Below are 20,132 nucleotides of genomic sequence, written 5' to 3' on the forward strand. Positions count from 1 at the left end.
GGGCTTTGTTCTCCGGGAATGATGAAACCATTTCCCTGGCCCTTCTCCACCACATTCTTGACACCTCTTTAATTTGTTATTGACCTGAGGATCTGGTTAAGCTGAGACTGCCTATAAAGGCAGGGTTGGGGCCTGTTTTGCCCATCCAGGATGTCAGGAGCCTTTCGCCGGGCAAAGTCACGAGCAAACGGAGGGCTGCGATTCAGGAAAGGAGTCTGCTCAGGTCCTCAGCAGCAACCAATCCCGCCACTTTCAGGTTTCAGGATGACATCTGCCTCGCGCGTCATCCCTTTAAACCGCCATGAAATCAGATCTCTGGCCAGGCAACCCAAGTGGAGCTCTTCCTGGTCATTTTACCATGAGCGCAAAGCACCCCGACTTGATTTTATGATGGGATCGTCTGTTGCAAGTGGTTTGGACGTAAGTCCCAGGCATTCTGCAAACCAACAAATGGGTTTCATTTGAAGCCTGTTAGTTCCAGCATCCCAGGAAAGTGGAAAGGACACTCCCTGGTTGTTAGTTTCCAAAACTCTGGACAGAGCGGAGGTTCTGTTGCATAAGCTAACTCTGTGGACGACGCCTTTGAAATGTTCTGCAGCCGGTTCTAACAGATTTCTGGAAGTTGATGGTGTCTTTTGAATTCTCCGCTTTAGTGGACGCCTAAAAAAGAATTGACCCAAAGTTGATTAATGCACCCTTTCCATTTCTTACAGATGGATCGAGTTGTGGTCTGCTTCAGTACTTGGAATAGGGACGGCCAACTGGTGTTCCATGGGCTCCATTTAGCCTGCAGATATTTTGCTTGGCCCGCTCAGTATTTGAAAAAATATTTGGATTAGATGCCAACGTTTAAAAACCGGGAGATTGCACATAAAAATACAGATTTCAGGCTTTCCTTGGAAAACCCAAGAATCGGCTGCCCAGGGCCCCACATTCTGCATGGTGGCTACCTGGAATCAAAGTCAAGGCTGACCTTATGTAGAGACCACCTCCTTTAGAGCGCATACCTGCCCTTGTCCGTAGCCCCCACCCCTCCCTCCTGCCTCCTGAAGGCGGATGGAGTGTCTGTTGTTTTTTGCCATCATGGCTGTGTTCTTGTTCCTCTTATACTTGGCCCACCTCACTCAGTCAGTGTTTCTTCCCGCACCTGTTCAGCATTTGAATTTGTGATCTCTCTTCTGGAAGCGCCACTCCCACCCGTGGCTGCCTAACCCCGCCCTTGATACATAGCGAGGCTTAGGAGGTGTTAGCTCCCTCTGTCCTTCTTCCTTCTCCCTCTCTGTTGTCGGGGTTTAAGATGTTTTTTAAAACAACCTTCTATTATGAAATGTATGCAAATACAGAGTAGCACCGTGTACCCACCACTCAGTTTCAACTGTTATCAACTCACAGCTAATTTGCTTTCTTCCATACCTCTTGTCATCTCCCACTCCTATTTCATAGTAGTATTTTTAAAAAATTTTTATTAGAGAGAACATGTGCGCACACAAGCGGGGGAGGAGCCGGGGGAGAGGGGGAGAGAATCTCACGCAGGCTCCAGGCCTAGCACAAAGCCCGGAGTGGGGCTCGGTCTCACAACCCTGGGAACATGACCTGAGCCGATATCAGGAGTCAGGCGCTTAACCAACTGAGCCACCCAAGTGGCCCTCGTAGCGTTTTGAAGCAAATCCTAGACATCAAAAATCCTGGACGGCAGAACCATATCATTGCATGTGTAGATACGTACTATGTGTCTCTAAAAGAAAAGGATTCTGAAAATACTCTTAATACTGTTGGCACATATGAAACAGTGAAAATTCCTTAATATCGTGAAATATCCAATCTTTGAAACTTCCTGGTGTCTCATATCTATCATCCAGGGTTTTTTCTTTGTTTTCATTATTTTATAGATTGTCTGAATCAGGATTCAGACCGGGCCCATACATTGTAAGTGGGATTCCTTGGTTCCTCTAAGTCAGCTTTAATCGAGAGGTTCCCCTTTAGAACTGGTCTTTATTATTATTATTATTATTATTATTATTATTATTAATTTTTACTCTTTTGCTACTTCTTTGTTTAAAAACCAGGTTCCTTATCCTGTGAAATATCTCAGTCTGGCTTTTGGCGATTATATTCCCATGTCCCCGCGTCTTCTCTATTTCCTGTAAGTTGGCGGTCGATTCTAGAGGCTTAATTGGTTCAGGTTCATCTGTTTTGGCCAAGACTGCTTTGTAGGTGGTGGTGGACCCTTTTGTCAGGAAGCACGAGGTCAGGGTGCCTCTCTTTTGGTGATGTTAGTAACTGTCGACAGCCAGCGCCCGGCTCCCTTCATTCACTGGTGTGCCGTAATTGCAAAATGGCGATATTCTAGTCTAATTCTGTCTTCCCTTCCTCTTCTGTTAGTTTGGAAAACTTCTATAAAGAGAGACGTCCCTTCCTCAACAATGGTATAATTCATATAGGAAAAGAAAGATGAATGCTTGATTCTTTCCCTTTATTTACCAGTTTTTAAAATAATGGCTTGGTTCCTCACCATCCTCCAGGGGCAGTCAATTAGGGTTTTGTACCATTATGAACTCCCAGATTTAAACATAATTGATGTTTTAAGATTTTAATAGGCTTTTTGGGGGTAGTTCCTTTTGTCCTCATCATTGGATGGAGCTAAATAATATGACTTCCTCTCCTTTCTTTCTCTGGCTTAGCAGTGTGCTTCTTCTGAGGTGTCAGGGAGCAAAGCCTCCTGCATGTAGACTAAGGGGGGTCTGATCCCTACATGTGTGAAAGGGAAATCATAAAACAGCTCTCGCATGCCAGCTGGCTGATGTTCTCCTCGAAGCATTAGGGAGTCTGGATGTGTGACTTCAGAAGAGTTGGGAGTTTGCAGGGCAGGAGAAAGTTACGTATTGATTAGGTGTGCAGGACCTCTGTGAGCAGAACACAAAGTAACAGGAGCCTAAACAGGGTAGATGCTTGTTCTCTTACGTAACAGCACAGGTATAAGCAGTCTGGGGCTGGTATACTGGCCACGAGGTGCAAGACTAGGCTCCCTCCGTCTTATCCTTCTGCCATTCTCAGGGTGGTGCCCCCATCTGCAGGGTCCAGTTTGGCTCCCGGATGGGGGAGAGGGTGGGGCCAAGGAGGAGGAAAGGCACGCCCCTTCCCTTTAAGGGCATAACCTGGAAATCTCACACGTCCCTTCATCTGACACCTCATTGGCTAGAGCCCTATCATGTGACCGTGCTGAGCGGCAGAGGAGTCTGGGAAATGTAGTTTTAAATATTTACACTTCCCAACCATAAAACCTGTTCCTCTGGATGACAGGAGAGCAGATTTGGGGCCTCTGCACACGAAGCACGATGGCAGTGGGAAAAGAGCTCCAAAAAGAGGTTGGGTGTTTTGAAATCTTTAACGTAGGTAGGGGTTTCTTCATCTATTCCCCAAGTATTTACCGAAAGCTTCCCTTGTGCCAAGTGAGCTTTTTAGATCCTGCGGGCACAGTCGTACATGAAACGGATAGAGTCCCTGCCTTCGTGGAACTTACCTCCTGGTCGGGGAACCAAACAGTTAAATGAACACATATTATAATGTCCCGTGGCCATGGCGCTATGAGGAACACCTAAAACACAATGGGGAAAGAGGCCTTACACATCCGGCTGCTGGGATCCAGATTCAGGGAACACTTCTCCTCGGGGTCAGTCCAAGAACCCCAAGACTTTTCTTTACTGTCTTTTCGCCTGAGTCAAGTTTCTCAGCCTCGACACTACGGACGTTTGGGGCAGGATAACTCTGTGTGGTGGGCGCTCCCCTACCCAGGGCAGGGTGTAAGGCATCATCTCTGGCCTCCGCCCACCCGACTCCGGCAGTCCACCTGCCCTGCCCCAGTTGTGACAGCCAAAAACGTTCTCAGGATATTTTCAAAAGATCCCCGAGGGTGGAGAATTGCCACAAGTTAAGAGTCCGAAGGATTTAGCGCCTGATTCTGGCAGAAACCGTGCCTTCATCATGTTGCATGCTGACCAAACCGTGCGGTTTTTTTGGCGACACGGGGATCCGCTCCAGAAGAAGCCTGTTGTTTGTAGACGGGAGAATTCTTACATCTCCCCGGGTGTGTAAAGCCACCAGGAACTAGTTTCTCGCTGTGCACACTGGCTATCCTGGTGAATGCCCGGGACCGGGGCTTCAGGGTCAGATGCCAGTGAGTAGTTGTAGTCAGAGAAGCTTGACTTGGAGCCTGCTTTGCCTCCTCCTTGCTTGTGGTCTTGGGTGAGGCATGTGTGAAAAGACATTTATAGACTGTCAAGTGCCCCACAAACAATGGGGGAGGGGAGCTGGCAGGGTGGGTGTAGCCTCCTTTAGCAGGGGCTGGTGGGCTGGCTGCTTCAGGAAACTGCGGGAGACCTCTCAGTTGGGCATTTGCCTTCTTGGTTGCTTCTAGTCAACCGATTGCTCATTCATTTATTCCTTCTTTGGAAAGACATCTTCTGCCATCCTACTGTGTGCTGGGCTGTGTGCCAGGTGCTGGGACACAGCAGTGAATCTGTCGGAAAAGGCCCCTCTTCTGACAGTCTCTAGAGAAGAAGATGCTAATCAGAAATGAACCAGTGGGGCGCCTGGGTGGCTCAGTCGGTTGGGCGTCCCACTTCGGCTCAGGTCACGATCTCACGGTCTGTGAGTTCGAGCCCCGCGTCGGGCTCTGTGCTGACAGCTCGGAGCCTGGAGCCTGCTTCCGATTCTGTGTCTCCCTCCCTCTCTCTGTCCCTCCCCCACTTGTGCTCTGTTTGTCTGTCAAAAATAAACGAGCATTAAAATTTTTTTAAATGAACCAATAAATAATGAGAATTTCAGATGGGGCTAAGTGCTGTGAATAAAGTAAACCAGGTAACAGTAGGGGAGGGAGGAACTTCAGATGGGGCCGTCAGGGACAGTCTGCTTGAGGAAGTGGCCTTGACCTGAGACCCAGAGGAGGAGGAGGTGGTGGAAGAGAATTCCAGGCAGGTAGAACAGCATGTGCAAAGGGCTAGCGCTGGGAGGAAGCCTGATTGTGCGGGGCGGGGGGCAGAGAAAGGTCTAGTGTAGCTGACAGCCATGGCCAGGAAGGGAGTTGAGAGGGTGGTTTTGAGAGTAAGCCAGACCACACAGGGCCTCAGAGGCCACAGTGAGAGGCTTGGATTTGATTCTGGGAGGGAAGGGAGACTGCTGGCGGGTGGCAGGTTGGGGTGTGTGCGTGTGAGGCTGGGGTGTACAGGAAATAATTATGGCAACATTCTCTCGCGCGTACTGAGCGCCTTTGGAGGGCAGAGACTAATTACCATTTCCGAATCACAGCTGGGAGCCCAGGCCGAGGAGGGGGGTGGGGTCTGTCTCAGGTCACAAAACTGGAGGCCCAAAGAAGGAGCTGTGAGACGCGCCTGCATAGGGATGACACGAGAGGGTCCTCTAGATCCAGTTCGTACACAGAGCGGAGCATTTATCGTGGGTTTTTCACCCCTTCTGTCTGATGAGACCCCAGAAAATCGGCTTTCGCCGCAGAGCCGCCAATCTGACCGCCTCCTGGACGTCCCCACGTGGCCGCCCCACGGGATCAGGTGCCCGCCCCGCTCGGTCCCTCGCTCCCTTATCGTACAGCTGCCTACGGAATGTGGGGGCGTGGCCTTAGGCAAGTGACTGAACACCTGCGAGCTCACCGTCCGCTCAGGAGCGACAGTGCTTCGGGTTTCAACGGTTGACGCGTGGCCGGTTTAAGTGACGCACATAACAGGGTCAGCCACGTGGTGGGGCGCTTGGCAGGGAGTAACCGTCCGCTCGTCATCTTCCCTGCGACCATCTCCATCCGTGCCAGGCTGAGGAGTGGCCCGTCCCCGCATCCTCCCCGCCAGCCCTTCTTCGGTACCCTCTCCCCGGTTCCGGGTTGAAGCCGTCTGCTCAGACACCACAGGGAGCCTCGTCTCGGGGCCCCTGGCCCGTCTGCTGGACGCCCCCTGAGTGAGGGGTGCGGGTGTGGGTAGCTGTCCTGGGGGTACTGGCAGATGCCCGGAGGCAACCCAAATGCCTGTCAACCAGGAACAGTCACATAGGAGGTCCTGAGCAGCTTGGGGCAGGTATGGAGGGGAGACCTGTTCCTGCTTGCGTTTTTGTACTTAGGGATTTTTTTCTTCTTCTTTGCTCTAGGCAGATATTCCTTAAGAAAATTGCAAAGAGGAAAAAAAAAAAGGGAACACAATCAGGTCTTAGAAACGATCCTCCAGGCTCGTGTAAAAAAAGGGGTTTTAGAAGTAGAAGGCTTTCAGTTCTTTTTTTTTTTTTTTTTAAATATTTTTTAATGTTTACTATTTTGAGAGAGAGAGAGAGAGCATGAGCAGGGGAGGGCAAGAGGGAGACACAGAATCCGAAACAGGCTCCAGGCTCTGAGCTGTCAGCACCGAGCCCGACGCGGGGCTCCAGCCCTCGAACTGCGAGATCGTGACCTGAGCCGAAGTCGGACGCTTAACCGACTGAGCCCCCCAGGCGCCCCCAAAGCTTTCAATTCTGCTTAGGGGTACGTCTCACCATCTGGACGCACAGTTGTCCCTCTCGGCTTTGAGTGGAGGATGACACAAAGCTCTGCGGAGACTTTCTTGCCTCTAAACTCATGCCCACACCCTAACCTCCGCCTGGAACGCCGTCCCCTCCCTCTTGTGCCTTTTGGAGTCTGACCAGTATTTCAAGGCTCTGACGAGCTGTCTTCTCTCTGCAGCTGCTGAAGGGGGCGGGGGGGGGGGGGGCACGCTTCTCTTTCTCTGAGTCCCGGAGACACACAGGGTCCCTGGCAGGTGTGTTCACCACATACACCTCTCAGGTGTTTCTGTGCATTTTTTCTCCCTCAAGTCCAAGTCTCTGGGTGGGAAGTACTAACATCTCGACTTGTCTGTACCCACAACTGCGCCTGGGATGGCTTCGCACACGGTAGGTCCCTGACAACGTTTGCTCATGTCCCCGTTTGCTCAGAGCCTCACCCAGCCCCCTGCACGTAAGATGTGTGGAATTGAGCGAGTATCCGAGAGCAAAATGGGCAGCAAAAACTGCCCCTCCAGCAGTATTTCAACCAGACCTAGGATGAGCGAGGGGACGTTTTAGTCGTCTGGCCTGATACGGCCCGGAGTTTCCCCAAGCACAAGTGCCTCGGCCTTGAACGTCCCGCTGGGACCGCGCAGCGCGGGGAGGCTCCGGCGGGTCCCTGGGTTCCCTCTCAACGCCCCGCTCTCCAGGCCTCCGACGGCCCAGCGGACTTGACGGAGGCAGGGCCCGGAGGCCAGGCTGGGGCAGGCCTTCAAAAATGCGCTGGCCGCGGGGCCCACTAGAAAATCGATTTCTCGCCTCCAGCCAGCCGCGCTGCCCAGCGCCGGGCCATCCTGCAGCTGTTGTGACAGCAAAAGCAAGTGCCATGGAAACAATTGTGCAAAAAGCCCGGAGCAGGCTGCCCGGGAGAGTGTGTTCAGTAGCTTCAGCGCGGCCCTCCGGCTCCCCTGTTATTCTGTTGTCCTTGGCGTGGGCTCGCGCTGGGCTCCAGATCGCTCCTTCTGCAGGGAGACCCGCGACGCGGCTCCCTTCCCACGCCAAGAGGCCGGCCCGGCTGGCACACGTGCCCCTCTTCCCTCTGCGGGGCCGCCTGCCAGCTCCCCGCTCCTCCCTAAGATAGCGTCCCCGGGCCCGGCCGGCCGGGAGCGAGGTGGCCGGGGATGCCCGCGATGGGCATCCGAGCTGGCCCGGGCTTCCCTCTGTAAACAGCCCAGTGTTTGCATCCCGGGGCCTGCCAGGGCTCTCCCGGCCCGGCCAGCAGGGCCTCCCTCCCGCTGTGGTTCCAGGCGTTTCTGGGGGCGGAAAACAGAAACCAGCCCTGTGTTCTCCAGACTGCCAGGCTTCTGAGAAATGCGTGCCTCAGCCCAGGGACTGGGGCTCCCTTCTCCTGCTGACCCCTGGCCCCGATCAGAGATGGGGACCAGCTCCCCCCCGCCGGTGTCCTGTTCTGATCAGAGAGAAGATTCTAGGGACGGTCTTCGGCCCCACCTACAGTTGCACCCCTGTACTCACTGGGCCCTCCCCTGACCCCACTCCGGCTGCTGGGTGCACGGGGCCTGGGGCTCACCTCAAGGTGGCCTCTTGGCCCTTGACTGTGGCCAGAAGCACCCTGGAAAAAGTTTCCTAAGTTCCAACTCTAGATCACTGCCCTGGGGCACTTGCTGCTCCGAGGGAGTTTTCTGCCTTTCAGGGTCCCTCCCCGCCAACGCTTTGTGGCTGGTGTTGGCAGAGGGACAGAAGTAAGAGCGACCTGTTTAAAGTCATCCTTGCTGAGGTGGGAATGACCGCTAAGATCGGTGGGTGATGGAATTTCCCCCGGTGGGTGCAGGAGGGGCTTTTCATGCCAGTGGGTCTCTTAAGGAGAACTGGGATGGGGCATCTTCACGCGGACAGTGGCGCCTCTGGCTTGTGTTTTGGGAGGTTCGGCATCCTGGCCCGAGCCGTTGGGCCTTGGATGTGTTTGCACTCAACACATCTGCTGAGCGCCTACTGTGTACCAAGCTGAAAACAAGTCACAGGGTATCGGCTCAGTAGACTCACTTGTGGTTTGTGATAAGTTGAGTGTAGTTTGTGTGTGCACAGGGGGGAGTGTGTGCCCGGGAGCTAGTAGGGGCAAGAAAAAGAAGTTGGCCCAATCAGGTCCTCCTCGGACTTCAGGGTTAACTCTGATCATTTTAGGCCCGAACAGAAAGCTCTGTCTTTGCCATTAAGCCAACGTTTCTGGGCGACGCAGAAGTACAGGGTCGAGTGGTTTCGAGTTTGTGCCCTGGCGTCACCCACCTGCATTTAAATCCTGGCTCGGCCACCTGCTGTCTCTTTGGCTCTGAGTAAGTCCTCCGGCAGCCGCCCCCCCCCCCCCGACTCCCTGGGCTCTCAGTGAACTACCAAAGGGGAATAATAATTGCCACCTATTCGTGGGGACTCGTGAACACTGATTGGTCAGCGCGCGTAGATGTCTTAGGACAGGATGTGGCGGTCACCAGCATTATGCATCGACACCTGCGGCCAGACAGGTAAATGGGCAGGCGCTGGGTGGATGAGGGAGGTCCCTGTGCTGTGGATCTTGCAGCCTAAGGGAGAGTAGGGATGATAAGTGCACAGAATTGTGCTTCACATGGCGAGACCGGCTGTGAAGGAGGAAACGACGTTCTCCTGCCCCTGGTGTGCTAGAGGCCAGTCCCCTGAAGGGTCACTGCTGACTGCTGCTCCTTGCTAGTTCTTAGTGGTAGACACGCGGGGAACCGGGCTCCGCTGTCTTCCTTCTTCCTTGTCTCCATTCCCTTTCCCCCTGCCCCCCTTCCTCCCTCCCCTGCCCCCCCTTCCTCCCCTCTCCTTTCTTCCCTTCTTCCGTTCTCTCTCTCCCTCTCTTCCTTCCTTCCTTCCTTCCTTCCTCTACCAAATTGCTTTTATTACCTATATGGAAGATCTAAAAATAACAATACAAATATCGTGTCCCCACCTCGAGTTTAAAGAAAAAGAACATAAGCACTGCCTTTTAGCTCTTCTGTTTTTAAAATCGTTTTCATCTGCCAGTCTTTCCGTTAGGTTTCTCGAGAAGACGGCTCTTTAAAAAACTTCGCTCTGATTTTCACTATCACGGCTAAAAATTTCTAATTCTTCAGTATCAAACGCCATGCTCAAATTTTCACTTGCCTCGTAAGTGCCCAATTGTTTTTCTTTTTTCTTTCTTTTTTCTTTCTAGCTCGTTTGACTCTGGATCCAGGGCAGGGCCCGCACGCTGTGGTGGTTTGACGTGTGTTTTTGTTTCTTTCCTCCGCCCACGTCCCTGTCCTCTTTCTCCCCTTTGCTCTCTCTCTGCGTTCCAGAAGCGACACGGCTTGCACACGGGCCGGTTTTGCCGATCGAAGCCCCGTGTGCCTCTGATGGGCTGTTCCATCCGTAGCTGTAATCCTTTCCTTTTCTCTGCTGTGCAGTCTTCAGTCACAGAGTTCATGCGTCCATCCCAACAATGGACATTTGGTCGTTTCTAGGTTTCTCCGCTTTGCTTGGTATAGACGACGCCTTCTGGAATATTCTTGCTCTGTCTCCTGGCGCACATACAGGAGTTCCCGTAGGGTTATCCCTCCAGGGGGGATTGCTAGGCCACTGGGCGTGCACATCTGCCACTTGAGGAGACAGACAATGCCGGACTGTCTCCCAAAGGGGTTGAACCAGTTGACAGCCCCATCGGCATCAGACAGGCCCCACGTGCTCCCAACATTTGACACTGGGAGACTCGTAAGTGGTTTTGCATGGCTTGTACGTGTGAAACGATACCTTTCGACGAACAGAAACTTTTCATGTAAATTTATTTTCCGAGAGGTTTGAACTGTGCGCGTGGAGCCTCGGGTGGTTCTACCCAAAATGTGTCACGGGGACTGGCGGCCTAGGTGTCACTTGGGAGCTTATTAGAAATGCAAATTCCAGAAACACTAGGGTGGGGCCCAGAAATCTGCCCTTGACAAGGCCTCCAGGTGATTCAGATGCTCCCCGAGTCTGAAGTGCCGGCTTAGGAAACTTTCTTCTCCTGTATCATTTCCCAATATGTCACAGTCTCACCGTTCACACTGAAGTTTGCAATCCACTTGGAGTTGACTGTGTGTCCAGCATCAGGTAAGGTTCTAATTTCGTTGCTTTCCGTCCGGATGACTGGTGGGCCCAGACCATCTGTGGAGGAGTCGACCCCCTCCCCACCGGCCTGTAATCCAGCAGTGTCGTAAATATCACGTCCACGGAAGCGTGGGCTTCTTCCTGGTCTCTTGGCTTTGTTCCGCAGAAGAGTTATAGCAGCTTTTCCTACACAGTCTTGGTTTCTGGTAGGGTCAGTCACCGGCCTGTCGTTCTCCACGAGTGTCTGGGCTTCTATGGGCTGCTTCTTGGCTCTTTGGGGATTTTTGTTTGTCTGTGGACATGTTAGGGTCCGCTTGTCAGACTCCACAAGATCGCACTGAATCTCTCCATCAACTTGAGACCATTGACTCTCGAGCGCCAACAGGGACAAATGGACATTGTACGGTCTTGAATTTTTGTGGGTTTTTTTTTTTTCTAAAACCCGCTCAAGACCATCCTTTGTAACAGAAGTGGAGACAGAACTGCCTCACACGGGGATTCGCTGTCATTCCCAGCCACTGACGCTGCCACACGGGCTGGGACGTGCCTCGCGAGCTCACGATGGCCCTGAGGCCTGCCCGCCCCCTCAATGCTCAGCTGCCTCAGTGGATGCTCCGGGTCAGGAAGATGGAGGGCATTCGTTGGAAAGCCCTTTCTAAGTGTCTCTGGTTTCCTGCAGACGTGCTGTGCTTAGAACCTGCCTCCTGCAAAGGTCTTTGCATGGGCGCTTTCTAGCCACGTTCCAGTCGGCAGAAGAAATGGGCTCAGGATAGAGATGTTCACAGGTGGAGATGCAGCCTCTCACACTTTAAGTTGCACTCAGTGGAAAGCAGAGGTTTGGGGTTCCAGATCCCCCAGTGCTCGTCTCGACCGCGTTTGCGTCATGGTTCTTTTAGGCTTGCTGTGTGCAACGCTTGGTAGTTGGGGAGGGGCGTGGGCCTCGTGAACCTCTTGAGCCGGCATTCGCTAGTCAGAGGGAGCTGGGTGGGTGACGGCACGACCAAAGCTCGGAGGCCCTGGCTTCTCCCTGAGGGACGGCAAAGCGTGATTTCTCACCGCTTCTCTCGGGACCTGCTCTGAGGCAAGCATGACAATATGCCATGTTTTGCCACAGTGAAGTCAGCGCTGGGTCGCCAATACTCAGAGCCGTGGCTTACGCGTCCATTTATTCCTTTTTTCACTTAATGGCTCGTTCATCCAGCGGCTACGTATCGTCACTGCTGGGGACACCGTTTGCACAGAAAGGCTCCAAGTCCCTGCCCTCGTCGAGCTCACGGTCCAAACACAAACGCAAGAACCAAGTAGCACCAAATGCTGTGAGAAAAGGTGATACAAGAGGGGTGGGAAGAGAGAGAGGGGGTAGCACGGAGGCCTGCTCCTCTAGCAAGGGAAGGATCCCAGAGGAGGAGACGTTTGGCAGAGAGCTCAAGGAGAGAGAGCCTTTCTCTTTAATTTATTTTTTTAATTTATGGCCAAGTTAGTTAGCGTCTAGTGCAACAGTGATTTCAGGAGTAGATTCCTTAGTGCCCCTCCCCCATTGAGCCCATCCCCCCCTCCCGCAACCCCTCCAGTAACCCTCTGTCGGTCCTCCATATTTAAGAGTCTCTTCTGTGTTGTCCCCCTCCCTGTTCTGATATTATTTTTGCTTCCCTTCCCTTACGTTCATCTGTTCTGTGTCTTAAAGTCCTCGTATGAGTGAAGTCATAGGGTATTTGTCTTTCTCTGACCAATGTCGCTTAGCACAGTACCCTCTAGTTCCATCTACATAGTGGCAGATGGCAAGATTTCATTCTTTTTGATTGCCGAGCAATACTCAATGAGAGAGCCTTGTAAATATCTAATGAAAGAGCATCCCAGGTAGCAAGAATAGGAAGTGCAAAGGCCCTGGGGTGGTAAGCCTGCTTGCCGTGGTTAAAGCGTAGGAAGGAAGGTGGAGGCGACTAGAGGATGAGGCAGAGAAGCGTATTTTCTTTGATTTTAAAGGTGTGGACTTTCCCGGGGCTGAGGGGGAACCCCTAGGTCCCAGGAGTGTGTGAGTGCTGGCGGGAGAGAGTCCATCCGAGTGGAATCCGGTGGGTGTCCACAGCATCCAGGCACCTCCTGTGCATGGTGTGGTCCGGCAGCCACTCACCCGTCACCCTCTGGGATCCCCTGGAGTTCCCATCAGACGGGCCCCTGACTGTGGAGGCTGAGCTGGTTATACGTGGTTTGGAGAGGAAGGCTGCCTTTTGTGCCCTGCCACCCAGATGGCCACCCAAAGCCGGGATCAGATCGACAGCACGAGAAGGCTTGGGCTCCTTTAGGTCTAGAAGCAGGTTGCTGGTGGTTTTGTGGGATGTGAGCTTACACTTTTCTCTTTTGCGGGATCATACTGTCACCAGGAGCGAGCTGGGAGGCCTCCTGTCCTGCCCGGGGAAGCCACCAGCGCCGTCGGAGCCCCGGGCCTCAGCTCTGTTTTAAGGCTTGTGATGTGCTAATACCGTGTCACTTTTTAGACATGCGCCCTGGGCTTGGCCTTGCGGTCCTACGAGGGAGCCAGGCTACTCTCGGCTTCTTAAACCTCCTCCCTCCAGCCTAACTAGAGTGAGCAGCATTGTTAGCTCAAGCCGTTTTCCCTCAAAAAGTACATGGGTGATTTTTACTGTGGAATCCTAAAAGCCTAGGGTATCCCAGGGTCCAGTCTTTGTTCCGATTTGCGTCCGGAGAAGCAGGTTCTGGCTGCCCGAGGAGAACCGCGGAAGAATTCCCATCTTGGCGGCACGCCGGCCTGCCCTCCCCACCCGCCAACGACACCCTCCGCCCCGTTAGCACCTTGGCTTCTGACTCGGAACCAGAGCCCCAGAACTGCCGTGTTTACTCATCCTGAGAGCTGGGGACAGCTCGGTGCAGCGTGGCACTTTTTCTCGTAAGCTCCGAGGTCTTGCTGGTAAGATGTCTGGGCGGCTGGGTGCCGTGCGGGACCTGATTGATGCTGGGGCTGGCTTCCGGAGGCCTCTGGCTTGCAGAGCGTGGGTGACTCAGAGGGCTCTTATGCATCTGCACGCCGCTGGTCCAGGGCAGCCAGCACTCTGTGCAGGGTGGCCTGGGAGGGGCCCCTCTCGGCAGGATGTGAGAAGGCATCTCTGAGAGCACGGCCGACCTCAGACCCGCCCACTCTGAAAATGCAGAAATAGCTGCGGAGGTGAAAGTGCTCTGGGGAAAGAGGGTGGCCGTCCAGTCCAGTTCAGGCTGTTAACCAAATGTTCTCCACGTGGCCGGGGAAAACACACGTTAACGACGGGGATAGGAACGGCGCGAGCACACTTTTTTGCGGCTTGACCCGGAGCCGGTTGTATTCACGCACAACCCCTTGCCAGGTTACACGTTGTCATTCCCACGTTGCGGACGAAGGAACTGAGGCTCGAGAAGTGGATTGGCCCATGTTCCCTCCGTGAATACAGAGTGCTCGTGATGGGCCACACGCTGTCGGAAGCACCTGTCACGTGGTGACTCGTTGATTCCCAGAGATTCGCAGGACGTGCCAGGGCCTGCCTCCAGCCCATGGCAGGACGTGGCAGGCTGAGATTCGGACCCACGCCGTCTGGCCCCCAGCACTGTTTCCCCGCGAGTCTGCCCTGAGGGCGTGCGCCCCTCACCACTGTGCTCAGCCCCTGCACTGAGAGGTCTGTGGCCCCTTCCCTCAGAGACTCCTCCAACCTTGCCAGACGCGGGAAGGCTGCCTTTGTGAGGTCAGTGGAGGGCGGAGCAGGGAGAAGGGGCTCTGGGCTGGAGGAAACCAGGCAGCAGTTGAGGCTGGGTGTGGACAGAGAGATGGGTTCCGATGCATACAGCAAGGAGAGGGGGCCTCCCGGCCCCAGACCCAGACCGCATAAAGGTGTGGTGGTAGTGGGAACGTTGGGGCCATAGCATCAGCGTCTGCTCCTTGTTCAAATCCTGCTGCGGACCAGCCGTGTGGCCTTGGAAAAGTCCTTTGACCTCGGGCAAGTCACTTAACCTTGGCCGCTTCGCTGGCGGATGCCTGCCGTGTGAGCATAAATGGAGACATCAGAGAGGCAGGTGCTCTGGCAGAACAGGGCTTGTGGGCGTATCTGAGCTCGGCTGCCATTAATTTTCTCACTGTTTAGAGTCTGGAAGTCCGCGATCGGGGAGCCAGCGAGGTAGGGTTCTGGTGAGAGCCCTCTTGGGACGGGCACCTTCTCACTGGGCCGGCACAGGGCGAGGGCGAGCGCACGAATTCTCTGGCGTCTCTTCTGATGAGGGCACTAATCCCATCATGGGGGCCCCACCCTGATCACCTCATCGACTCTGGTCACCCCCAAAGGCCCCATGTCCGGATACCATCATGTCGAGGGTTAGCACCACAACATAGCCATTTTGGGGACACAACTGAGTTCATGGCTGGGCCTGGAGGTGACAGGTTTGATAAAGGGATGAGTCAGGAGTTGGAGTTCTGTCCACATGTGTCTTAGGGACACCTGGAATAATGTCACACACACACACACACAGTCCTTTCTGGTCCCTCGGACAGGCTTTGTGTTGACAGCAACAAGTTCCCCATACCAGGCCTGTGAATCTCACCTGGAGACATTCAGGACTGGGTTTGGTCCTACCTGGTGAAATTTCTTTCCAAAAGCTAGTAGCTTTTTTGATTCTGGAAGGAGTAGACTGAATGGTCCGGGGGGGGGGGGGGCGGTGGTGTCCCTGATTTATCCTGCCGTTCCTCGCCCCACAGGCCCTTGGCTGAACCAGGAAGGTGGAGCGTTCTTGGCCCTGCACTTGCCCTCTCCCTCTCCAAGGCAGGTGGGCTTGCCCAGGGCTGGGTCCCATGGTGAGGGCTTGCCCATGAACCTGGGGCCAGGCCTACGCCCCCAGGCGGTCCGTCTGTAGGTCAGTCAAATCTTACGCTAACCCAGGCTGCGGGCTAGAGGGAGGCAGATGTGGTGGGAAATCTTCTGGGGGTGGATTTAAAGACAAAACGTGCCAAATGATAGGAAGGTATCGTGGGGGGGGGGGGGGAGTGTGAAGGGGGAGGGTGCCTCCTTACGGGACACGGGCTCCTGCTGGGCTTTGGAAATGTGTAGATGTATGTAGGGGTGTCCCCCTGGGGGCTGGGTTAGGCCATGGTGTGTCGTGAGGAAAGTGGCCCAGGACGGAGGGGCTTCCTGCCTCTCCGGGATTCCACCTGCTAACCCGTCTCCCCGGCCTCCATCCCAACTCTCACACATCAGCAAGGAGAAACGCACTCAGATGTCTTGACATAAGTGTTTGGTTAATTCCTTCAACCCCCAGAGAGAAAAATGGCTTCCCGAGCAATTAAGTATTTGTTTTATCGTCTCACTGGCGGTCACAGGCTCATTTGCGGGTTTGGAGCGCCATTTCTTTCCCGAATCTCCACTGGATGTAGCAACTGGCGCCTTTCTTTTGCTTCTGTTTTGGCAACAACGTATTTTGCAACGCTTGCTTTGTGGCTGATGCCTCTCAGCGGAGGTTTGGGGTCCAGGCATGATGAAATGGCAGGACGACAAGGAAGCAAGCCGTGGTTTGTTCAGAATGCTTTCTTGCCTGTGGTTGCTACCTTAGAAGCCGTGTGGTTGCTCGCCAGGAGAGGTGCAACGTAGCTGCGTGAAATCAGAAAATTCTGCTGAATTGGAGGAAAGGACTGGGCAGAAGGGGCAAACCCAGCTCAGGCTTGAGTTTCTACAGCTGGTGAGTCCTTTCTCCTAGGGCAGCGTAGCTTAGAGAAAGTCCCAAGTCGTCGTTCCCTAGACTGGAAGCGGATGCGTAATCACGGGAAACGTGGAAAAGGGGATAAGGTGGGAGCAGTTTCGACTGTGGTTGGGAGGGACATCAGTGTTTTCATTGTAGAGCCAGCAGACCGCCCGCACCTTGGGCCGTTCTCGGAGTCCCGTCAGCTGCATGACACAGGTGCACGCGGGTCTTCCCATCTACTTCCATCCCCCTTAGAGACGCGTGCCTGAGCTTTCAGGAGGCTGGACGTTAGTTGTATAATTTGGCGAGATGACACATTCTCCCGTCTGTGTTTTTGCACTTTATCCGTCGATACCATGTGCTTGCACGTTAATTATCAGTGTTGATTGATAAGGGAAGCACTTCCAGTCCCTGTCTTCAGTGATCATCTAATCCACAGCACCTGTGGAAGGATTCACCGCTTTATGCCTAGTGTTGTAAAAATGCAACATCGCTGTGTAGGTCTTCAGCTGTAGCCTCATAAAAGACCACACAATGGGGCAATGATTCTAGGACCAGAGGCTGCTCTCCTTGGCTTTGTGGTGGAGGGGGGTGTAGGTGTCACCCAGGTAACTCTAAACATGGCTGCCTCTCTTGCCATCCACCTCCATATTACTAACAACTGGCCAGAGCAGCCATGCCGATCAAAGGAACCTACTTCCTCATGAACCGCGGAGGGAAACAGGATCCTATTCTTGGTTATTAGAGAGGATGCTTTGGCCTGGCCTCTGTCCCCTTTCTCACCCTTCTCTCTTACTCTTCCATGGGTCTTCTTTAGGGGCCATATCACAGAGCTTATAAATACCGGCCAACAGACCAGGTAGAACATCTTATTTAATCCTCACAGAATCCTTGCCAAGAAGGTGTTGTTATTCCCATTCTGTGGCTCAGCAAGGGGCCAGGAGACTTGCATGGCTGTCACTGGCAGAGTGCTTTTTTTCCAAGGGCTTCTGACACCAGTCTGCATTTTCACCCAGCTCCCAAGACAGCCTGATCATCTCCCAACTACAGGGAGCCTGGGCCTAAGGCCCATGAAGCTGGGGCTTTATTGAGCTCTGCCCAGTGCAGGGGCCCGGTCCTGGACAAACCTCTCCATCTTTCTGTGCCTCGCTAACCTGACCTGAGCAATGAGTGTTGTACCACCAATCCCCAGAGACGGCTGGCGGGGAAGTGGGTGGCTGGGTCTTGAGCTGAGGCTGGGGTCTTAGTTGAATGGAAATAGGCCCTTCCTCTCCCCTTGTCGCCTCTGCCTTGCACCAAGAAACAGGCCGTGAAAGAGTGAAACTTCATGACTAAACAGGAAGCTGTACCTCAAAAGGCTGCAAACCAGTTAGGTGAATGCTTTATAAATTCTCTGAACACTCTTGATGAGGGCTGGGGAGCAGAGTCAGAGCAGGGCTTGCTTCTTGGGTACTGGCTGGCTGGACTTAAAGGCATGGTCCCCGGGGCTCCCCCCTAGACTGGGCTTGCTGCTCCAAGCATGTGACCTTGGACCTGTGCGTGGCACTTGATGTCTACTGAGTGTAGATGGATAGAGTGGAACCTGTTGGCCCTCAGAGCACCTAAGGCTTTTCTGGGAGTAACGACTGACCAACTGCTGTGCCTTCAGTGCCACCAGTTCTTGGGCAGAGACCAGGGATCCCAGCACCGGGTCAGGGACACAGGGGAGCGGCCGATGTAGTGATCAAGACCAGGAGGTGGTAGGGGCTGCTGGTTCCCAGATCTAGTTCAAAGGTAAACCCAGAAGCATTTGCATATGGAGGGATGTGAATGGTGACCGAGATTGGTCTGAACAACCGGAAGAAGAGAGTGAGGTTTCTTATGATGGGAACAAGTCGGGGGGCGGGTGTGAGAATCAGGAAATCGGCTTTGGCCATATTCAGTTTGGGATGCCCAGTGGGTAGTTAGATGGCAAAGTCTGAAGGTCAAGGGTGAGGTCTGGGCTGAAGACATTAATTTGACCACTGTTGGGATACAGATGGTATTTTAAGGCCTCGAATGAATGGTCTGACGATGCCTTTTGCTCTTGGGGTGAACAAGCCACCGTGCACTGGAGCTAAGGCAGTCCAGTGAGGAAACTGCTGGTGGGGCCATGGCCACCCGGAATTTTGGGGAGTGGATGGTTTTGCTGCGGGAGGTGGCCTGAAACGCAGGGTCCAAACTGTTCACAGCAACTGCGCTGGAGGAGCTGGTTATCTTCTGCTGTGCCTAACCCCAACCCGGCCAACCCGAATGGAGCCCAGCCTGGGGGAGTTCAGGCCCGTTGACTACAGCCCTGCCGGAAAGCTCTCATTAGTTGAGGGTTCTCCACCTTGAAGGGGAGATTTCCGGGAGTCTGTGCCCCGCCTCTGGTTTGCCCAACGATGCTGTTCAAGCGACAGCTAGTAAACGTTGGATCGCTCCCTGTAAGAAATGCATCCCAGAAAACATTTCTAAGTGCAGGCGAAACGGACCCTGGCCTTTCACTCTGGCACTTTTTAAAGGGGATTAAGAGAACAAGTGCTTGGAAAACTGCTGTAGAGGGGGAGTTTATTGTTTGTAATGTACACTCATCACCACCCCCTTTTAAGGGCCCTCCGTGTGCTGACTGGGCAGGCGCTATAAAAATAGGAACTTTTTTTTTTCACTGTCAACCAAAAAAAAAAAAAAACAGGAAGAAAATGTGCAGTCTTACGAATTTGCATGCGCACTGAGGTTCTATCACTTGGAAGAAGGAAACGAGTCAGATCTAGCACGTAGAAAAGCCTGAAGGAGGGTTACGTTTGAATCGATTCCTCGTGTGATTCTGACGTTCTTTGCTGCAGAAGCTAGCGTGTACGTGTTTCTCTCTTCAGTCCGCCCTGATTCGCAGCTCCGTGGCCGGCAGGAGGCAGGGCTGTTTTGTCTAGCTTAGAAAAAACAGAACAAAACGCCATCACCTCGCGGGTGCCCTTTGATCTCAGGGACCCTCATTTCTTGGCACTAAGTCCCTCCTCTCAGTGACTACTACACTGGTTTGGGGTTAATTCCAGCACAGTGGTTTTAAGAGGATACAGAATGTGGGCTTAAACTACAGCCGGAGGGTTGAATGCTGTCCTGGGTTGTGAGTTGGCCCTAGGTGAAGAGCTACCCATTAAACGCATGATATTAACGTGAGTTCGGAGTGTAATAGAGGGCAAAGGTGATTTTTTTTTTTTTCTTCTCAAAAATGATTCTGCCAATCTTTTTCAGAGCTGATAGACACACACCTTAGCTGGATACAAAACATATTATGAAACAGAATGACTGTGATCTTTGATCCGAGAAATCAAAGTCAAAGGTAATAACCTCTTCTGCTTCTCCGTTTGTTTTCCAGCTGTGTGTTTCCTTAACCTGAATTTCTTTTAGTGGAAGAAATCTTTTCCAGCCGTCCTCACAGACCCCACTTCCTGCAGGCTAGCCCCCATCGCTCTGTAAGGGGACACCCCTGGGGTCCGGCCCTGAGCTGGTCTGGGAGGCTGGAGCTCACGGATGGGGTGGGGAGGAGAGCGAGGAGAGGAGGCCCTGGGAATCTGCATGTTCTCCCAGGGGGCCCCATCACCCCCTCCCAGGAAGAGTAGAGCAAGGCCACCTTCCCACCTCTGAGAGTTCTGCTCCTGCACCGGACCAGCTCCTTTTTGGTTTTGTACATGTTGCTTGGTGTATCCAGTTAAGGAAGACTCTCTGCATTGGGGAACAAGACGGGGAAGGTAGATCAGAAGCCCCGGGAAGCTGCTCTCGGA

At 53.4% G+C, this 20,132-nt stretch overlaps 1 protein-coding gene and 1 long non-coding RNA gene across 10 annotated transcripts in view; one reads left to right on the forward strand and one right to left on the reverse strand.

The window, feature by feature from the left end:
* The window catches only part of NFATC2 (nuclear factor of activated T cells 2), a 158,727-nt gene that overhangs the window by 127,594 nt on the left and 11,001 nt on the right, over positions 1 to 20,132 (forward strand). For 3 of the 9 annotated variants that reach the window (XM_023251095.2, XM_023251094.2, XM_023251096.2), the window contains exon 10: positions 19,603 to 19,690. The exons of 5 other annotated variants lie outside the window; for them this stretch is intronic. In XM_023251095.2, the coding sequence (XP_023106863.1) occupies positions 19,603 to 19,646 (44 nt within the window). In that variant the 3' untranslated portion in view covers positions 19,647 to 19,690. Of the gene's footprint in view, positions 1 to 713; positions 4,669 to 19,602; positions 19,691 to 20,132 lie in introns of those variants that run through there. One more of the 9 variants, XM_023251098.2, reaches the window with a different exon arrangement.
* The window catches only part of LOC102901193, a 35,748-nt gene continuing 31,510 nt past the window's right edge, over positions 15,895 to 20,132 (reverse strand). Inside the window, exons 8-10 of the long non-coding RNA XR_006595082.1 lie at positions 19,990 to 20,073; positions 19,067 to 19,276; positions 15,895 to 16,795 (exon numbers count right to left, since the gene is read on the reverse strand). This is a non-coding gene — a long non-coding RNA (uncharacterized LOC102901193). The remainder of the gene's footprint in view (positions 16,796 to 19,066; positions 19,277 to 19,989; positions 20,074 to 20,132) is intronic.

The sequence above is a fragment of the Felis catus genome, chromosome A3 (assembly GCF_018350175.1).
Source record: "Felis catus isolate Fca126 chromosome A3, F.catus_Fca126_mat1.0, whole genome shotgun sequence".
In the NCBI taxonomy this organism is placed as follows: domain Eukaryota; kingdom Metazoa; phylum Chordata; class Mammalia; order Carnivora; family Felidae; genus Felis; species Felis catus.